This window comes from Phoxinus phoxinus, assembly GCF_949152265.1.
Source record: "Phoxinus phoxinus genome assembly, chromosome: 1".
In the NCBI taxonomy this organism is placed as follows: Eukaryota; Metazoa; Chordata; class Actinopteri; order Cypriniformes; family Leuciscidae; genus Phoxinus; species Phoxinus phoxinus.
This window is the reverse complement of record NC_136876.1, coordinates 50,317,485-50,339,762: the sequence shown is the minus strand read 5'-3', so window position 1 is coordinate 50,339,762 and position 22,278 is coordinate 50,317,485. Positions and strand designations below refer to the sequence as shown.

At 41.0% G+C, this 22,278-nt stretch overlaps 1 protein-coding gene across 1 annotated transcript in view; it reads left to right on the top strand.

Annotated features, from left to right (window-relative positions):
• The window catches only part of bahcc1a (BAH domain and coiled-coil containing 1a), a 134,356-nt gene extending 126,227 nt beyond the window's left edge, over window positions 1-8,129 (top strand). The window contains exons 26-29 of the mRNA XM_079613361.1: window positions 46-168; window positions 2,274-3,475; window positions 5,830-6,066; window positions 6,998-8,129. Of these exons, the coding sequence (XP_079469487.1) occupies window positions 46-168; window positions 2,274-3,475; window positions 5,830-6,066; window positions 6,998-7,207 (1,772 nt within the window). The 3' untranslated portion in view covers window positions 7,208-8,129. The remainder of the gene's footprint in view (window positions 1-45; window positions 169-2,273; window positions 3,476-5,829; window positions 6,067-6,997) is intronic.
• Window positions 8,130-22,278: the final 14,149 nt, after the last annotated feature.

The following is a 22,278-nucleotide window of genomic DNA, read 5'->3' as shown; positions in this document are numbered from 1 at the left end:
GTAACAAGCTTCAAAAATAAAATGGCACCTCCTTCGCTCGTTCAGGCACCGAGTCGAGTCCTGTGCGTGTCCCCGAGGGACAGCTTGGCAAACATGTCTCCATGCAAGGAAGCAGGATGGCAAGAGCAGACCGATTCAAAGCTCAGGATAAGCCAGTCAGAAGACCAGGTATGACTCTCGGCCTGTTCTCTCTACAATAAACCAAATATTTCAGTTTATCGCTGACAGCAACTCTCCTGAAACCCTATCTATAGACAGCTTTCCAATGTGTCTATAATGCCCCTAGAGTGCTGTCTACAGGCCCGTTCACACCAAGGGCGATAGCGATGAAGATAACGATAAAGATATAGTTTTAAAAAATCGTTCTCCATATTAAAAAATAGCAGAGACAATGATATCGTTGGGATCACTTTCAAAACTAATTTTTTTTTCCAGCTGTCGAACAATAAAACACTGACAGCCAATCAGAATCCACTCGAATTTAAAGGGTTCGCGCATTTAAAATGGCCACTGAAAAATCCACCATTGTTTGACAAGTCAAACCCGGTTTAAATGATATGCTAAAAAAATGGATATATGGAAAGTAATCGGTCGTACCCTTGGAATAAATGGTGAGAAATATTAACGATCATTATGCAGGCTAGCGTTGTTTTTAATCCACTATTGACTTCGTCAGCTAAATTCACTGTAAGTGAATCTAGCTAGTCTAGTGTAATCGATCTAATCTGTTTAGATGAACCCGAAGCGTAGCACGCTGAGGACATCTGCCGATAAAAAGACGTGTAAATGCAACAAACTGATATTGATTATTTCGAAAGTATTCGTCTTCAAAAGACGACAACTCTCTAATACGAGTGACGGATTCTCCCGTCTTTTAAGGATACTGTGTAGGGGTGTAAATCAGACAGTTCATCACGATACGATACGATATCAATTCTCTCAGCCAGCGATGCGATATTTGCCGATATCTCAAAAAATTCTTCGATACGATTCGATTCTGGGCTATATCGATTGATTAATCGATATTTAGATATTATTTTCACACAACCAGTTAGGTTTTTATTAACTCACAAATGCAACCAAAATATATAACATGCACATTTAATTAAACTCCCAATTGGGACATTTACAACAGAAGAGGTCATTTGCAACATTTTCATAAATCATGTTTTTTTATTGTGCATTCCAAGTAATATCAATCAAACTGCAGCTGGGATGTTTTGATTAATAATAATAATAATAAAAAAGGTAAATTACTTAATTAAAGATAATTGAAAGTATGTTTTTATATATTAAAAGTTTGTTTTTTAGCAGAGCTCATTCACATTTCATGTTTCTGAGTTAAACAAAAGCAAGTTATTGCTATTATAAATAATACAACTCTCGTTTAATCTTTGTAACGTTAATCTCCTCAGCTGACATAGACGCCTGACAAACTTTGTTGCTGTGATTAACGTACACACAATACAGAGAGCGTTTCCCGCACTGCTAAACGAGCTGCTTTAGTAAGCTTCCGTGAAAAGGTTTCAGCTTTTATTTTCCTTTTACGCCCGGAAGAAGATATCACGGGTTCATCAAGTTTGTTGAAATTATCCATCCTCGTTCACTTGACGAGACTCCTCTTAGCTAGCACGTCTTTTCGAAGTGACATCTGACCTGAATAGTGCGCTGAGTTGCTAAAACAGACTTATCGTGTTGTGTTCACCAACAATGGTGCGACTGCTTGTCGGTTTCTGCTGTAAAACATGAACTCGCGATGCCTTGACAGTGGACAATAGCCTACCGGCTTTTGTGACAAAACGTATTTAGGGTTCAGTCAGTCTTGTCAGGCGTCTATTTCAGCTGAGGAGATTAACGTTATAAAGACACACCGGCAGACAGTATGGTTGGTGAGTAAACAAAAATGTGCGCTTTGGCGGGAGGATGTTACGTGAGAATGTGGAGAGTGTCAAAATAAAGGTGTATATCGATATTTTACGCGTGGAATTGATGCATCGTATCGTTAGACGTTATATCGATGTATCGTTACACCCCTAATACCGTGTACCCAGAAGCGCCTGCTTTTCTTTTGATGTTTTAGTGTAACGTTAAGCAGCAGCAGCAGGTCATCTATTTTTGCTACTTTGAAATCGCGGCGTGCTTAGAATAAAAAGACCGCTATCGTTCGTTGGTGTGGACGCGAATATAGTCATCGCTCTTGGTGTGAACGGGCCTTAAGACTCTGTGAATGTTGATCAGCCTAGGGTTTACTGTAAACGTTTATTTCTTTACAGGGAGGCCTAAAGGTTCAGGGCTAAAGAAGTCTCTCTCAGACAGTGTAGCCAAGAGCTCAACATCTGCTATTACGTGGCCATCAATGGCTGCACCCAGGAAGAGAATCCCCGTTAACATTTTCCAGCTCAACGGCTCCTCTTCGAAGAAGGCCTTGAAAGCCAGGGCGATGGAAACATCCTCCCGACCTTCATTATCCATGATGACCCCAACCAAAGGCCTCTTTAGCAGTAGCTCTTTTGAGGTAGACTCCTTCAGTAGCATAGCTAACGGTTATTCATCCTTTGGTAGTCAGATATCCGGGATTTCACTAGAGGGCCGGAACACCTCTTATGGTCAAAAGAAGAGAATTGAGGAGCATGCGCCACCTCGGGGCAAGAAAGCAGAGTTTCTAGTCAAATTGGACCATGAGGGAGTAACATCTCCAAAGACCAAGAACGGCAAGGCTCTCCTGTTGCTGGGAGCCTCGGGATTTGGCTCCAATGGTGTAGGTGGTCTTCCCAGGGCAGAGGCGTATTCACACCCAGTTCTGCTGGTCAAAGACAATAGGAAAGGTGACGGATCAAGAGCAGAGCTCCTGCTGAAGGGGACATCAGTCCAGAGGAAGCCCTCGCCATCAATACCCATTGAGTATGGAGACTTGAACATTGGCTGCCACCGAGACTGCCAAAGCTCTTACTCGGACATGGACGAGGAAGAGGAAGACGTGAAGACGAGGCCAGGACTTGCTTCTGCCTCTGGAGGTTTGAGAACAGCCGGCCAATTTCTCTCACGCATCTCAGTCTCCTCGTCTTCCTCGGGTTCCTCCAGCTCCTCCAGCTCAGGCTCTCTTTCGAGCTCCAGTCTGTGCTCTTCTGAAAACGACTCTTCTTACAGCTCGGAGGATGAGGAAAGCTCAACGTTGCTCCTCCAGAGTTGCCTGACCCCTCATCATTCATTGCTCCAGACGCCTGAACCCCCCGTGGGACCCGTACGACACTCCTTTGTGGCCAAAGCTGTGGCCGTGTCCACTGCCAAAGAAGGGCATAGCCACCACGGTGCTAGCGGCAAGCCACCGAAGAGGAAAGACTGTCCCAGCTTACACTCGAAATCCTCCAAAGATCTGGTTAAGAGGCATCGGCTTCTAGCAGACCAGATCAAGCCCAGAGTGTCACCAATCCTGCCGTCTAGACAGCTGTGGAGGTGGTCAGGAAACCCCACACAAGTGAGTCCTTGTTGAAAAGATAACAGCTCCTAATCCTGCTTTGTTAACCTATTCCAGGTTAATGTGCATAGTCAACTACATTTGCAGATTAATGTCCTAAAGCATGTGTCAAACTCCTGCAGAGTTTAGCTCCAACCAGCTCTAAAACACCGGCCTGGGGGTTTCCAGTAATCCTGAAGACCTCGATTAGCTGGTTAAGGTGTATTTAATTAGGGTTGGAGCTAAACTCTGAGGGGCTTACAAAACATTGCTCTGTCATGTCAATTTCTGGCTCAACTAGTCATGCACTGGTACCATTTTTTTAGAGTCCAAATATAGTGGCTTGTGGTTTAGTACCATTATAGTTACCGGTGCCAATATGGTGCATCCCTAGGCTCAACCAATGGAGTGAGTTTCTAGCCAGTGACTATATTTAATAAGCTGTTTAGTGTAGGGCTGTTTAACGATTAATCGCGATTAATCGCACCCAAAATAAAGGCTTGTGTTTACATAATAAATGTGTGTGTACTGTGTGTATAATTATTTTGTATATATAAATACACACACATGCTTGTATATATTTAAGAAATATTTGCATGTATATACTGTATATAGATTTATATATAATTTATATTATATATAAATTATAAATATTTTATATATAAATAAAAAAAAATTCTTAAATGTATACATTGACGTGTGTGTATTTATATATACAAAATTATTATACACAGTACACACACATTTATTATGTAAACACAAATGTTTTTTTGGATGTGATTAATCGCGATTAATCGTTTAACAGCCCTAGTTTAGTGAGTGGTTAACTGCAAACGATAGCAGATGAGCCTGGTTGGAAACCATTTTTATTTTTGACATCTCATTCCTGTAAACTTCACCCTCATCCTTCCCTCGGGTCATTTTGTAAAAATTATTTTATAATGTCTACATGTGTATCTGAATGCATACTGAAGAACTGACTTTAGGACCCAGAGGAACAGCTCATTTGCTCCATATAGAGATATAAGGCCATATAGTGGCAAGAGTCATGAAATATCATGTTATATTATTATTTTTCCACAAGAGGTCGGCAAAGACAGTAATGCATGTAAGATATTTTGAGCTGAATTAAAAGGATTATGCCTGAAATTGTGAGTTATTTTGAATTTAAGTTGAAAGAATGTGAGGAATGTGCTTTCATAAATTTTTATTTATTATTTATTGATCAAATCTAGTATTTTAAAGGTAAAAAAAATGCATTAAAAAGCTTTCTGAAAAAAAAAAGAAAAAAAAAAGTATAATTTTAGGGCTTCGGGTCATTTTGACCCGCGAGGGAAAGATGAGGGTTAAAGGATAATTCCGGTATTTAACACCTTGAGTCTATATTGTAGTTTGTTTTGGATGAACAAGAGTGGTGGACAACATTTTTTTGACAATGGTTCCTCTCTCGAGTTTTTGACTATAATAGAATTGGCCATGGACCCATTTAACATTGGAGTCAATGGGCATGTCCGAAAATGTCATTAAAACAGCCAATAATGTTCGTTTACAAAACTGTTAAACTCACCGAGTGATTAGTGATGTTAGTTGATGTTCCAGAAACAAAAAGTGTTGCGAAATACAGTTTATGTCGTGTTTTATTCGTCATTTTGTAAAATCCCATTGAATTCTGTTGAAGGACTGAGTGCTCGTTAATATAAATGCGCTACCGGAAACGGAAAGGGGGCTGTTTACATTTGGTCGATGTAGTCTTTTTGCTCGCTTCCGTTTCTCATAAGGCTAGCGAGCAGAGCAACTGTGCTCCGGGAGAGTAAGCGAAATAAACAAACAAAACCTTCATTAATTGTTACTTGTAATATGAAGTTGAACTCGACTGTGACCGTGAGTGTCCCGCGAGACATAAACATCGGTTATCGCCATCAAGTGGTCGGGAGTGTGCTAACGCTTCAGATTCAAATATTGAGCGGAAGTTACACGGTTGTGAAGTGTCTGAAAACATAGTTCCACTATAGCAAAATAAACGGATTGGAATCATATATTGCGACGATATATTGTTTATAATCATCAACGAACACCACTAACCACTCGGTGAGTTTAACAGTTTTGTAAACGAACATTATTGGCTGTTTTAATGACATTTTCGGACATGCCCATTGACTCCAATGTTAAATGGGTCCATGGCCAATTCTATTATAGTCAAAAACTCGAGAGAGGAACCATTGTCAAAAAAAATGTTGTCCACCACTCTTGTTCATCCAAAACAAACTACAATATAGACTCAAGGTGTTAAATACCGGAATTATCCTTTAAGAAAAATAAAATAATTGTCATTTACAAACATATGCAAAACTCTGAAGCTCTCTTTGTTACATCAGCGGCGTGGACGTAAGGGAAAGGCACGGAAGCTTTTCTACAAGGCCATCGTGCGTGGCAAGGACGTGGTTCGGGTCGGAGACTGCGCTGTGTTTCTTTCCACCGGCCAGCCTCATCTGCCGTTGATCGGCTGCATCGAGAGCTTCTGGGAGTCGTGGCAGAACACCATGGTCGTGAAGGTCAAGTGGTTCTATCACCCTGAAGAGACCAAGCTAGGCAGGAGACATCGTGATGGCAAAGTACGTATCCAGATATCAGTCATGATGGACTTATGCTATACATATTTGAACTAACTTTTGACAGTGAGTACTGAGACATTGGTATTTAGGGCTTCCCCCGACTAAAGATTTTTCTAGTCGACTAGTAGTCGTTCATTTAAGCCGTTAGTCGAATAATCACGCGTTTATATTAATTTGCTAAACCATATTTGCTAAACCAATATATTATTCCACGCTCAAGCACACACGTAACGCTTGCACAAAGCACCTGCGAAAGTAATGATTATGAATGTGTCTAGGAATTTTTATTTATTTATTAATAAACTTGTGTTTTCTGGGTTAGTGTCGGCTGCAGAGATAAAGCTAACGATGCTAGCGGACGTGCCTTTAGAGAGAAATGCACCTTTCATACGGATTACATAAAGAGTATTCTGGTATAAAAGTATACTTTTCAAGCTTTCTATAGATATATTTGTAATGAGTGTGAGGCAAGTATACGCTGTGTTTCGGCTCATTTTTGTGACGCTCTCCAGTTCACGGGCAGAAAGCTTGCTTGTGTTGTTATTGTGAGTGTACACACATAAAAGTAGACCTTTTACAGTTTCAAATGACGTATTACTCTTATGTATTAGTATGTTGAGTTGTTTCCGCTGATATCAAGTGATCAAGCCGGCGCCTCCATGTCATGCAGTGAATGTGCTAATCCTTTAGCTTCCTTACTCCCTGTGCCTAATAATAGCGCACATTTATCTAGGGTAACGTTAGAGCGAGCGGCAGAGTAATGATAAGCCATATTTTAGGTCCTGATCTGTCCCTCACGGACTGCGTAACATCTGCGACTAACAGTTTTTGGTCGACTAACGTTTAACCGGCTATAGGGGGCAGCTAGTATGCTAGCAGGCATTGAGAGTTGTTGTTGAAGGAAATGATACATTTTCCCTTTTTTCCCTAGCATGCCTTGTACCAGTCCTGCCACGAGGATGAAAACGACGTCCAGACAATCTCTCATAAGTGCCAGGTGGTCACGCGCGAGGAGTACGAGCGATTGACCCGCAACAGGAGGGCTGATGGGAGCTTTCACGACCTGTACTACCTGGCCGGCACCTACGACCCCACCAGTGGACAACTGCTCCCTGCAAACGGCATGTCCCTGCTCTGTTAGCACTGGACTTCGGGATACTACTGAGTTTCTTCGGTCCAAAGTCAGAGATGCATTGGAAACAAGGAGCCGGAGCTGCACTGGACGCACTGGACGCTCTGACAGAGGACCTGGAAGTATACCCATGAACTCTGGGAAGATATATTTGGTAGATGCGGTTTATCCACGGTCCTAATATCTGATCTTAGATCACCAAAGCTAAACTCTTGGTTTGGAGAACATGGCGGATGACTATGAAGACTTGAGCCTTGAGTTGTAGGCCGTGGCGTTGTGTTGGGCGCGTCACTTTCATGATTCCAGGGATATTTAAGTACATATAAGTATAAATATATTAATTTCATTTATGTATATATATATATATATATATATATATACATATAGGGAATTATCTCCTATCAAGCCATACACTTCAGTACCTCTTAACATGTCTTTTTATTCAGGTGTATATTGTACAGGACAGGTTGCTTGTGTTTTTGTGCGTGTGTGTGTGTTTTTGTTGTTGTCTATATGTAAATATTCAAAGCTATTTTATATAAGTGTAATGTACAGAGGCTTATCTTGCCATGTTTTGATTGATTTATTTTTGTATAAGTGGATGATCTAGTAGTTGTGAGAGGCTGAACTGATGTTGTATGCATTGCACTGCACACGGCCTGCTGATAACAGTGAGAGAGGAACCGTCCCGCTCCCGCTTTCTCTTCCAGAGAGAGAGAGAGGGGTCACATGATGGGACGCCGCCATCCTTTTATCGGCTGCACTTTGGGCATTTGTTCCTCTAATGTCTTACTCCGATTTGTTTGTTGCTTATGTTTGCGGACTCAACACTTTAATGCTAAAACAAAGGGAAACAAGTATTGATGACACTTTAAAATTGTATTACAAGTAGTAATTTGACATGTACGGAAGAGGATTAGGGCCAAGCAATAATCAAAAAATAAAACCATCTCGAGATTAAAGTCATTATAATATAAATTTCGAGAAAAAAAGTCGAAATACAATCTTGAGAATAAACTCATTAAATATCCAGAATAAAGTCGTGTTTCGAGAAATTGAACGAGTTTTTTCTCGAAACACAACGACTTTATTCTGGATATTTAATGAGTTTATTCTCAAGATTGTATTTCGACTTTTTTCTCGAAATTTAACACGTTTTTTCTCGAAACACAACGACTTTATTCTCGAAATGTAATGAGTTTATTCTCAATATTGTATCTCAACTTTTTTTCTCGAAATTTAACGAGTTTAATCTCGCATTATAATGAGTTTAATCTCGAGATGGTTTTATTTTTTTATTATTGCTTGGCCCTAATCCTCTTCCGTAGTAATGAGCGATTCAATTGAATAATTTTTTTTTTTTTTTAGTCTACAAATAAGGAGAGGAAAAAGGGTGAATCTCATAAAGAAACTTCCAGGCCATAACTCAGTGCTTTGCATAATGAACACAAAGCCTGATTTTAGGACCGTTTAAACTGATGCGTAGTGACATTAAGCACATTTCCCCCCTAAAACTCTCATTGCTGTAATGTGGGGAAAGTTTTTCCCATAACTAAAATCAGAAGGTCTGCCTGGACACAACGATCGATCGAATTTGTGAGATTCACTCTAACACACTGGTATATAATACCTGAAAAATTATTCCGACATGTGTTGTTACTGTATCTGATGCATTTCTTTAGTTCTCAAATGCATCCTGCACTGTATTTACATATTTCTTTTTTTTATATATATAATTTAGCACCCTTCAAGCGGGGTATTTCTGCTAGTGCTAACGGTGAAGTCCACCTGACTCTTCATCGCAGTATCCCAGGGTCAGGGCACTAGAAGCGAGGGATTGTTGGAGCTCATAGAGACGTTGTTGTCCAGTCAGACTCATTCTTCACTGTGAGGGACAATCGCATTCATTGCATGAAGGAGCATCCACTGTTTCGAAAGGCTCACACAATCACAGCGTTCTTCTTTTGTGCCAAATATGGTCATTTCTGATTATGCAATCATCACTGTATTGTTCAAGTATTATGTATGTGTTTCGTTTTTTTATCATTAGTGTTTATTTATTGGCAGTGTTACTGTTTCATTACAAAACCAATGGATCATGATGAAAATGTCTTATTTGCTGACCCAAAAGCGTGGCACTAAATGTGTTGCAGTCAGTCCTTCACCTCTCGCCACCCCATTAACAACTGCCCCGGCCCTGCAGGGGAAGTGACGCCGCTCACTGACCCCTCGCTTCTTGACCGCTTACCCCATCCGTTTAGATTTACAAATGAACCAGCAGAAAGTCCCCACGGTCACGTTTGGCCTTGTCATTTGTTTATAGCAGAGAGCCTTGAAGGAAAGCATATATATATGTGGCTATGTTTAGAAAAGCTCTTACTGCTGAAGTGTGTATACTGTTCACAAAATGCATATTTCCACATGGGATGCACCAATATGACTTTTTGGCCGATACCGATAACCGATAATTACTTATATTTGAAAGCCGATAACCGATAATTACTTATATTTGAAAGCCGATAACCGATAATTACTTATATTTGAAAGCCGGAAACCGATAATTACTTATATTTGAAAGCCGATAACCGATAATTACTTATATTTGAAAGCCGATAACCGATAATTACTTATATTTGAAAGCCGATAACCGATAATTACTTATATTTGAAAGCCGATAACCAATAATTACTTATATTTGAAAGCCGATAACCAATAATTACTTATATTTGAAAGCCGATAACCGATAATTACTTATATTTGAAAGCCGATAACCGATAATTACTTATATTTGAAAGCCGAGAACCGATAATTACTTATATTTGAAAGCCGATAACCGATATATATTGGCCGATAAATCTAAATACGCAGAGAAATAATTTTGAGAGCCTGATTACAAAAACTAAAGTCTCACCATGAAAAGCCATGTCCCAAACACACAATTATAACGTTCTCATTATAATTTTATGTAGCCGATATGACAGACAAGCGCTGGACATGTTGCACTGAACCGTAGTTTCATTTCTTTAAGTGATTTCAATCATATTTCAAGCAATCTGAAGTGTCTCAGCTGAAAGAAATAATCCATTATTTGTCCACTTTAATATATCGGCCAAATTTCGGCCATAAAAAAAATTACCATATATCGTCCGATACCGATATGGTGGCCGATATATCGTGCATCCCTAATTTTCAGTATGTATAGAATACCTGGAAGACCACATTTGCCAAAATGTGCAGTATACAACAGATATATATCCCACAATGCAAAGCGCTCAACTTTTATTTCCAGTGATGTCTGAACCAGAAGAATGACTCTCTCTTTCTCAGCTCATCATTTGATCAGAAAGACAAATGTAAATTGGATTTTTATTGTCATGATGATAACTTTGCTGCATTAAAGGCAGGGAAGGCGATTTGTTCACGAAACATTTTCCATTATGCTCGTTGAAACCATAGGCTGTAAACAAATATGGACGTGACGTCACCTGTGTGTTTCTGAAGAGCATTTTTGAAGCCCAAAGTGGGCGGAGCCGGCCGTCGCCATCTTGGATAACAGAAAATGTGATTAGCTGAGGAGACGTGACGCTAACAGACAGCAGACAAACGGCTAGCAGTGACATCAGCGACAATCCCCCTGTCACTCAAGTGGCCACGCCCTTAATTATGCACAAATTTATGGCGTAATATAATTTAAACGGATGAGTTATATAAATATTCACCCCCCTCATAGTCGTCATGAAGGGCAAAATTAGCTATATAGACCAAAACCACTTTTTTTTGTTGTAAACATGTTTTTTTCTGCTGTAAAGTTGGCATTTTAACATGGGATTGACTCTCTTTTGGAGCCTGCCTCTAGTGGCCAGTCGATGAATTGCAGCTTAAGTCACTTCCGTGTTGGATTCAAGAGAGAAGAAGGGGAGGTTGCCGCTTGGTTGAAAGTCTGTTCACATCCTGATAGCAATCATTAGATGAAGTGGCCTAAATGTATTCATATGGTTATATATATCGTCTGTGGAAGGCGTAGGACCATAAAATGTTCGTCCAATCATTGCAACGATAGGATGCCTGTCAAAATATGTATTTTCATACCTCCGCGCAGAAAAACCACACGTCACCAGCGCGTTTAATGCTATGCAGTGTTGTAGACAGACGTCAGTCACAGAGAGACACAAACGAAACCTCCTGAACCAAAACAACGAGTGTATGCTGCGTTCACGCCATAACTACTGTAACTTAGAAGAGATTTGGAAACCCTGTGATGAGAGCGCTTTTGAAGACGCTCAGAAGGATCTTTCAAAGCTAACTTGCTAATGCTAGCCGCTCCAAAATTGCCTACCCTACCTTTAAACAAGCACTTGCTATTTTCACACACACACAAAAATCAATTCTGAGCATCTGGACTCGTTCCCTATTAATAGTTTGACATCACATATGACTGATGTATTAGGATTTGACTATTTAAAAAAACAAAACTCTTGTGATCAGAGCAAGGTTGCTTATAAAATTGTGTGTGTGCGCAAGTATGTGTGCCTTTTTGTACTCTGCCTTTATGTTCGACTGTTTTGACACACGAGGAGGGACTGGATGGAGTTGTGAATGTACTTCGCATGCGTATTATCTGAGGACCTGTCCGTGAGTCGCACGGCTCTAGTCGCCACACGCGGATTCAGAGTTGCTGCCGGACACACGACCTCCTCTTGAACCAGGGGAGAAGGTCAAAGGTCAACAAGGATATTCAGGTCCGCACGGCTGATATGTTACAAGAGCAGGTCACTTGTTCATGGCAAAGGTGCAATACTACTTCGGCTAAATATTTGAAGCTTTTTTTTGCAAAGGCTGATGGGTAACAGGAAGTGATGAGGAGGACGCAGGAACGTCTGTCCTAATAAAGCAGCTTTCTTTAAATGCCAAAAGGCATGTACTTAATATTCCGCTTGTCCAAGAATCTCTGATACACGAGATGCTCTAACTTTGTTAAATGAAAATTATGTATATCTTTATATCTGTTTATTTTGTTCCATTGTTTGTTTTTGTTTTTTTGCTTTGAAATGTTGTAAAGATTGTACATGTGTAAAGTAAGGTTTGATTTTGGGGTAAACATTTTACAAAAACAAAAAAAATACTTTATGAGTAGCCTATCAACTGTAAACGTGGTTTAGTATTACAATTTTTTATAGAGGGCTTATGAATAAATATCACATTTAAAATATCTTTGCATTCTCATTTAGTTTTTACATTTCTTGTTGTTATTTTTACATCGTTTTTAAAAGTAAATCCTTCAGTTTTCATTTCAAGATGAGTTTAAAAGTTCACTCCCCTAGTGTGTGTGTGTGTGTGTGTGTGTGTGTGTGTGTGTGTGTGTGTGTGTGTGTGTGTGTGTGTGTGTGTGTACAGGTTTTTACTTATGAGGGCCAAATGTACTCACTAATTTAGAGAAATACCAAGAGAACAGTTTTGTGACTAAATTTTATGTGTCCTAACTAGTTAAAAATGCTCATAAATTGGCCAAAGCATGTTTATATTTCAGTCTAATGATGTGCACAGGTTTCTGTGAAGGTTAGGTGTTGAGTGGGGGCATAAAAAATATCACTGGAAGACTTCAAGTAAATATATTAGGTCAAAGAGTTTCAGTAAATGTAAATATGAAATTACACTAATTTGTTCTTTTTAACATGTTTGAAAGAAAAAAGCCGTCCAAAGACAGTGACACAGGGTTAAATGAGTGATGATTCAAATAATAACGTGTTCCTCAGAAGATTAGATATGCAATGTTGAGAAGACGCCTGTTAAAAGTGAATCAAGTTTTAGTTTTAGTACTGTAGGGATAGTCACGTCACGTGTCTCGTGGCTGTTAGAGCTTCTGAAGGGATATGAGCAGCAGGCTTTTATAGAAACTGGAAAGGAATATGTAAAAGTAGTAGAACGTATTATGTAATCAATAAAAAAGTAACAAAGTATTTTACAAATAAATATTTAACAGATTTGTCTTTTTTTTAAAGCAAAAAGATTCAGATCAGAAACATGCAGTCAGAGAACCTGATCCTTATTACTGAATTTAATATTTATTTGTACCTATAAAAATATGCCTGGTTGAATTGCTGGTATCCACAACAGTCAAATTCAATTAGCAAATTCAACGAATAAATAAATAAAATATGTATTCAAAGAGTAATTCTTTTCAATTTCCCTGTAGTAACAATAGGTTTGATTTCCCTTCTTTAAACCGTTCTTCCAGTATAACGTTGACATGTTGCAGAGTGTAGAAGCACACCTTGACCTTTTGTGAATTCGATTTAAATAATAATAATAATAATAATATTAAGTTTATTATAAAGTTCCCGTCCCTGATTCTGATTGGTCAATGGCCGTGTTTTATTCACGGTAAACCGATTATGACCGCTTCACCCAACGGTTCTATGTATCACTACACAACACCCTATAGTAACCACTCTTAGCAACGTAAACATTTGTTTGTTCTCAATGATATTGTTCATGATTGAACCAATTAGAGTATTGTGAGAGATCGAGTAAACGAATGTACCTGCATTTACAGTAGACAGCTGTATTATATGTAGACAGATAGCATTTTCCTTCAGGTCAGCCCTATATTCATAATAAAAAAAATCCGTCTGAATGTCCGCTGCGATATCTTGTCCAGGGTTTTCCCGTGCCCTGACACTAGTCATTTCGTTCTTCGTGTTCACAAGTTTCAGTCCTTTCAATGTAAAAGTCTTCTCTACTGACTGACTCACTCATAAAAACAGTCTTTGTCTCCATCTAACGGCGAAATAATGTAACTTCTGTTCCTGTTCAGAGTCGGGACTATTTTTTCCAGCGGAAGCTTTTAGTGATTTACTTCATGAAAGTTGCATTGATGCATATTTTTGGCTTTAATGTGTGATAGCCGTTTTATAAAAGCAATAAGGTATTCAAGGCGAATGCTGTATCGTGATAATACCGCCTTTCAGCCGTGATTTATTGCACAGCCTTGAATACATTGCTTAAATATTCTTTACTTCCACTGTGTAGGATCAGGTTTGCTGGTCCAGCCTCTCTACAGTCTAATAGTGTTTGTGTTTTAAATCATTTGACAATAGCCGTCCTCATGAACGCTTTCTGGTCAGTTACATGATCTCAGAAGAACACAGTTTAGGTCAGTGAGTTGTGAAGATGTTTGTATAGTGAAGAGCAGTTCAATGGAAGCACAAAGGTTTTTTGCTGTTCTGGTTTGTTGTTTATATCGGTCAAGTCCTTCACTTAGTTCTTCTCACTGTTGGAAAACGGCTGTTGACGTTATTGAATTAGTATGTTTGACACATAAAGTAATATATACATTTATTGGTTACATGAATAGTTCACTCTCATCATTTACTCATCCTCATTCTGGACACTTTCTTTCTTCCTTCCATCTCAGTGTGAATCACATGGGAATGGTTCATCGAAGCCCTACTTTAAGTGAACTAATAAAAGCTTTTAATAAACAGGGCTTTATTTTTATTTTTCTATTCTTTTTTTTTAAGCATATTTTTAATTCTGTAAAAAGCATCCAAAAGCGTACTGCGCCCCTCTTTATTTCAGGTGTGTGTGTGTCTGTGTGTGTGTGGAGCGGCTCAATGAGGTGCTATAAGACATGAACAGGACCAGGTCCACTTACACACTAACTCAGCTTAATGAGGGTTTAATGATCTCGCGTGCTGGAGGACTTGAGCATGTTACTATTACAGAGTGTGTGAAAACTGCAGCTATACGTTCTGATGAGAGAGAAAAAAACACTGTAGACGAGACAGGAGTGTGTTTGAGGAGCCTGGTGATCACTTCAGAAAACTGTTCACCGCAATAAAAGTGTGTGTGTGTGTGTGTCAGGACATCATCTCTGCTGTTGATTGCTCTAGTCTTGCTCTGTAACACAGATCTGGTTTCATCATCACACTCTCAGCAGCTTTACTCGAGATCACAGACTCTCTCTCAGCGCATGTGTTTCTGCTCTGTGTAAAGCATTATGCACTATCAACCCCACAACTCTCTCGTTATTTACACCTGTTATTGCCACTTACATGTGTTATGTCTGGATGGAGACAGGTTTAAGACAGTCCAATAAATGTAGTCTCTGCATTTAAAGCTTTGGATCTGTGTCGCACGTAAAGAATCTGTTCGCAGAGAACTGAATGTTCAGAACACATAAACAACAGTGTTTTACAACAGTCACAGTGTGTCTGGACATCATATGGCAATAACTGTGACATACTCCAGAAACTGGCATTTTGCTGATTCTTTTGTGTACATGCATAGGCCGGGTGTGGTCCGTGTGGAGTCCATGTGGAGTCCATGTGTGCCGGATGTGGTCCGTGTGGAGTCCATGTGTGCCGGATGTGGGCCGTGTGGAGTCCATGTGTGCCGGATGTGGGCCGTGTGGAGTCCATGTGTACCGGATCTGGTCCGTGTGGAGTCCATGTGTGCTGGATGTGGGCCGTGTAGAGTCCATGTGTGCCGGATGTGGTCCTTGTGGAGTCCATGTGTGCCGGATGTGGTCCTTGTGGAGTCCATGTGTGCCGGATGTGGGCCGTGTGGAGTCCATGTGTGCCGGATGTGGGCCGTGTGGAGTCCATGTGTGCCGGATGTGGGCCGTGTAGAGTCCATGTGTGCCGGATGTGGGCCGTGTAGAGTCCATGTGTGCCGGATGTGGGCCGTGTGGAGTCCATGTGTGCCGTTTGTGGTCCGTGTGAAGTCCATGTGTGCCGGATCTGGGCCGTGTGGAGTCCATGTGTGCCGGATGTGGTTCGTGTAGAGTCCATGTGTGCCGGATGTGGGCCGTGTAGAGTCCATGTGTGCCGGATGTGGGCCGTGTGGAGTCCATGTGTGCCGTTTGTGGTCCGTGTGGAGTCCATGTGTGCCGGATGTGGGCCGTGTGGAGTCCATGTGTGCCGTTTGTGGTCCGTGTGGAGTCCATGTGTGCCGGATGTGGGCCGTGTAGAGTCCATGTGTGCCGGATGTGGTCCGTGTGGAGTCCATGTGTGCCGGATGTGGGCCGTGTAGAGTCCATGTGTGCCGGATGTGGTCTGTGTGGAGTCCATGTGTGCCGGATGTGGTCCGTGTGGAGTCCATGTGTGCCGGATGTGGTCCGGGTGGAGTCCATGTGTGCCGGATGTGGTCCGGGTGGAGTCCATGTGTGCCGGATGTGGGCCGTGTGGAGTCCATGTGTGCCGGATCTGAGCCGTGTGGAGTCCATGTGTGCCGGATGTGGGCCGTGTGGAGTCCATGTGTACCGGATGTGGTCCGTGTGGAGTCCATGTGTGCCGGATGTGGTCCGGGTGGAGTCCATGTGTGCCGGATCTGGGCCGTGTGGAGTCCATGTGTGCCGGATCTGGGCCGTGTGGAGTCCATGTGGGCCGTGTGGAGTCCATGTGTGCCGGATGTGGGCCGTGTGGAGTCCATGTGTGCCGGATCTGGGCCGTGTGGAGTCCATGTGTACCGGATCTGGGCCGTGTGGAGTCCATGTGTGCCGGATGTGGGCCGTGTGGAGTCCATGTGTGCCGGATGTGGTCCGTGTAGAGTCCATGTGTGCCGGATCTGGGCCGTGTGGAGTCCATGTGTGCCGGATGTGGGCCGTGTGGAGTCCATGTGTGCCGGATCTGGGCCGTGTGGAGTCCATGTGTGCCGGATCTGGGCCGTGTGGAGTCCATGTGTGCCGGATCTGGGCAACCGGAGCAACTTTACATTTCTCAAAAGGTATACTTTTATTGTTTAAATATGTTTTTAACACACATTAATAATATATATCAGACTGATCTCATGAAATGGCGTATACATGACACGCCAATTCGTATTCCATTCGGCGCGCTATCAAGACGCATAATCGCTTTTTGGCGTGTTTTTCAATCACATCTGGGGATATGGTTCGTTTCGGCGTAGACATGCACGCGGAATCACATCCGGGGATGATGGTTCGTTTCGCTCAGAACATTTGACAGATGTTGTGCCGAATTTTGACTCCCTGCCAAATTATTACCCCCCTCGTTGAAGTCAGTACCTGATTCCCTAATCCTAACCGCACTTCTAATCCTAACCCCTCACCCACAACTAATCCTAAACCTACCCATACTAGGGCGTAGACATACACGCGACGTAGACATACGCGGATAGCTCAAAATGCGTAGAGATTGTTTACGCAAAGTCATGATGTCATGTTGTATATATTGTACTTTTATTTAACTTTATGTGTCGCAAAGTAACTTATTCCAAAGAAGTCTGTTGTCAGAGAGTATGTGATTTGGGACACAGCCCAACGTAATCATCACTAAACCCCAGCTATTGAGCTCTTATACATTTACATGTATGCATTTGGCAGACGCTTTTATCCAAAGTGACGTACATTGCATTTCAAGGTACACATTTACATTCTTATCAGTTCTTGCTTCCCCTGGGGATCGAACCGGTGACCTTGGCGTTGCAAGCGCCAGCGCTCCACAGTTTGAGCTACAGGAAAGCAAAGTCCTGAGTCCCGAATGCTGAATGAACTCAATGAATGACACTAAAGAAAACAATACTTGTTGCAGAGAGAGAAGCTTTCTGACTCTGTGTGTGACGTTCATCCTCCCGACGACAGAAAAGAATAGATGTGGGGAAAAGGAAGTCGAGTGACCTGATGTTGGAGCTCTGGAGATTACGCCGGCATCTGTTCAGCGTGTGAGGAAATACATAATAAAGGCATTATGAGAGTGACGCAATAGTGGAGGCTATAGTTTGTTGCAGTTCTGCAATAGACCTTATTCAGAGCAGCGCCACGACAGGCTGTGAGAGATAGACTTACCTTTCACTGTAACAAAGCTGTGTAAAGCCTGGTTCACACGGGACGATTTAAAAATTGTCAGCCGATTTTCCAAACCTGAGAGACCCCACACACGGCGATAGAAAATCACGGGTCTAACAGTTTTGGTCGTACAGTGTGTGGTGCGCAACCACACGGCAAAATCAACACATCACACACAAACCGATTTGACTCCCGAGCATTCCCAGGTCAGACGGAAAATCTCGCAAAATCCCTCGAGATCAAACGTGATTTCAGAGTAAACAATCATGGCGGACAAAGAGGATGCAGTGGCGATAGTTTGTAGTTTGTTTTTAACCGGGAAAAAAAACTTCGACGTCCACCGGACTTTCTGGTGCGCCATCATGCCGCCGGCTGTTTTGGTTTTGTTTCCCGGTGCTTCCTCGCCGCCTCGTCACCTCGCTTTCTGATTGGCTGCACGCCACAGTCCACTGCGTGCTCGTTTGTCCCCGGGGGACACCACACTCGAGGAGAAATCGGGCCAAAAAAATCCAACATGTTGGATATCCCCGATTTGAGATCGGAGCGGTCCCGGCGTCCTTCCGAGCAGACGAGAGCAGTCTTAACACACCACACACGGCAGGAATATCTGACCAGATTATTTCACGATAATCGGAGCGTCCTTAAGATTGTCGGAAGGGGGGAATCGGGGCTAAAAACATGCCTAATTATCCTGCCGTGTGAACCAGCTTTAAAGCTCCCATGCAGATTATAATGTTCCACAGCTTTTTTTTTTTTTTTTTTTTACTGAATTTTCTTGGAACCCTTTTACAACCCTCTGAAGAGATGTATGTCTATCCCTCACAGCCTCGCAAAGATGGCGCTGCTGTGAATGCTGTCTAATGCTGTACTTTAACACTTCATTTATACACTACTGATAGTGATGCTAATGTTCCCATTATAATCGGCTGAATAAGTCAAATTTACTTAATTTTACTTTGGCAAGTTTTTGCACAAAAAGTTAATTTCACATTTAGAGTTAGGTAAACTCTACTTAACTGAGTTAAAGTGAAAGTAACAAAGAAAATAAGTAACTTGTCTAGTGAAAGGTTGAGTAATATCTATTTAGTTGAAGTTTCCTTTGCAATACATTTCACTCACATCACTCTAAAAAATGCTGGGTTGTTTCAACACAATTTTGGGTCAAATATGCACAAACCCAGCCGTTGGGTTAAATGTTTAAATTACATTTTTAACCCAACGTTTGAGTTTGTCCATATTTGACAACCCAGTTGCATAATTACATGTACTAGTAACTACACTCTAAAAAAATGCTGGGTTGTTTCAACCCAATTTTGGGTCAAATATGGACAAACTCAAACGTTGGGTTAAAAATGTAATTTAAACATTTAACCCAACAGCTGGGTTTGTGCATATTTGACCCAAAATTGGGTTGAAACAACCCAGCATTTTTTTAGAGTGCACAATATAACATTGAATTAAACCACACTTATATGCTTTACTTAGAAACATATAATTAATACAACAGATTTTGTCTGAGACTCCATAAGATATGTGAACACAGAGACCTCAAAACTTGGTACACAATAAACAATGACTGTAACATTTGATAGTTTTTGAGTATGAATGTGTTATTTTGAACTCCAAATGTCAAAAAATGGCAAGTTACTAATCGAACAACAAAAGCAACGATAAACCAGTGTAATTACAGCTGGAAAACAGTGAAAAATCAACCTCATTAATTATTCAATGCCCAGTGCATGATGGGAACACCAGCATCAGAAAAGTTGAGTCATTTTACTTAATTTTATAACGTTGATATTTACGCTTTCATTTCTACACGCTTGATTTCTTTTAATTCTTGCCTGAACTAACTTTTCATGTAAATGACAGTTTTTTTCTGTAGTGTTTACTTCATGTTTCCCAGTCGTGCTGAAACTCTGTGCGATGTAAACGTGCAGTGTAAACAGCTTCGTTGATTATTACTGGAGCGTTTTATTTGTTTTTAATTGCTTGAGGTTTCATTCATTCTCCACGCTCTCAATATGACTCCCTAAACACACATCGGACATCAGTAATACACTTTCCTTTCAGTAACACTTTATTTCACTGTGTCCTTGTTGCACACGTTATGTACTTACTGTAGTAATAATAGTAAATTATGCATAATTACCAGCAACTAACCCTAATCTTAACCCTACAGTATAAATCTCATGCATAAATCTCAATTTAAAAAAATTGGCCCATGTGACCGGTTTTGTGGTCCAGGGTCACATATAAAAAATCCTTAAAAAAAAAAGAAACATATATTTTTTATTGTTTAAAAAAGTGTTTTTATTTTAATTCACTCTTTTTTTAACTAAGCTGCAAAAACAACTCACTGGGACTGATCTGGACATGGTCAAGAAGAACAAATGTAGATCAGAGAAAAAATAATTTTGCAATGTGGGCTTTTGCTTTCTCTCGCATTTCACATTTTGCGCAAATATTGGTGCCTATAATTGTGAGAGCAGAAACTTGCCCCGTCCCGCCGGCTCGTGCTGAGGTGGATTGGAGATGGTGTGTGTCATGTTTATGCCTCCTGTATTTGCACAGCACTCTGCCAGTATTTAATCAGGACTGTAAACAGCTCAGAGACACACACACACACACACACACACACACACACACACACACACTCCTATAGCTCCTCTTCTCAGGTGTTTTCATACATATTCACATTTATATCACTATTTATCTGCTCTGTCATGCAACACATCTGCTCTTGCTATTAGCAGCAGTCGAAACTAAATAATTAGCATAAGTTTTCATACTTTTTCTGTTTGTGTGAGTAGCCTATTTTCTCGTGTGTGTGTGTGTAACTCTTGCTGAGTCAGCGGTAAAGTAACCTGAGAGAAGGTCAGAAGCCTCTGAGACGGCGCACCACACATTAATCTCCACACAACATCCTGCAATACACGGTGTCCGTGTGCGTCGTCACTGGAAGCCGGCGAATGTGTTCACGCCGCAAGAGTTGAGGATTTGTGGTGACAACAAGAGAGATGGTGCCATTAGCAATGCAGTAAAAATAAACCGAGTTTAACGTGATGCAAACGAACAGCCGATGGATTGTGCAGGCGGCGGAGCTCATGTGATCTGGCTCCGGTTACAGCAGCCGCTCGTCAGTGGGATTTTAGCATCATTTTAGAAAAATCATGTTTATTTGCCAAATCCCTGTGAAGAACTGCCCATAATGATGAAGACCGATCTATGGCAACTCTTGGAATAGTTTTAGCGTGTTGTTGAATATGGCAGTGAATGTATTTGGTCTTGGCGGACTAGATCCGCTAAGCTGCTACTGCTAATAGACACACTATTGTGTGAGCAAGCAAGGTACACTGTAAAGCACAAATTTACACTGTAACTCAAAATATTTCAGTTAATCTGTCACATCAAATTTTTTAAGTTAAGAAATTCAAAGTTTAAGTAAGCAGAACTGGCATATTTTATTTTGTACCCGTGCATTGCAATTGCTCATAACGTGAAATATTTGAGTAAACGAATTCATACATTAACTGGAAACACAATGTTTTGATAGCATTAGCATAGCGATTGCTGAATGATTTCAACAATATAGAACATTTAACATTTATGCTGGGAGATAGAAATCTCAGCCCAGTTTCAGTTAAATTTAAGTTTGTCTAAATGAAAAGAAACAAGTTCATAAAACTCAAAACAATGAAACAATTCAGATTACTTAAAATGTGTATGTTTTGTGAACTCAAAAGAAAAATCTATACACTCATACAAGTTAACTAATTTGTTTAATTTAATTGACCATTTCAAACCAGTAACTTATTTTGAGCATTAGGATTTACATAAATAGACGGACGTAAAATCCCGTAGCAGATCTAGGCAGGTGGAGCTGGGGAGGTGGAGGTCAGATACAGCAAACCCTGAACATGACTGTTTAACTGTTGAGCAATCTCATTGGCTGCAGGATCAGCAGAGGCCAATCAGCTTGTGCCGTGCGGTAATGATGTGATTGCTTGCAGAAAGGACCTCAGATCAGCCAGCGTCATCTCTCTCTCTCTCTCTCTCTCTCTCTCTCTCTCTCTCTCTCTCTCTCTCTCTCTCTCTCTCTCTCTCTCTCTCTCTCTCTCTCTCTCTCTCTCTCTCTCTCTCTCTCTCTCTCTCTCTCTCTCTCTCTCTCTCTCGGACCAAGGCAGCTTGGAAAAGTCACTGTATAACAGCATAACTATTATCGAATGACTTCAGAAGACGTGGAACATAGTGCATGTCCTATGAAATGTGA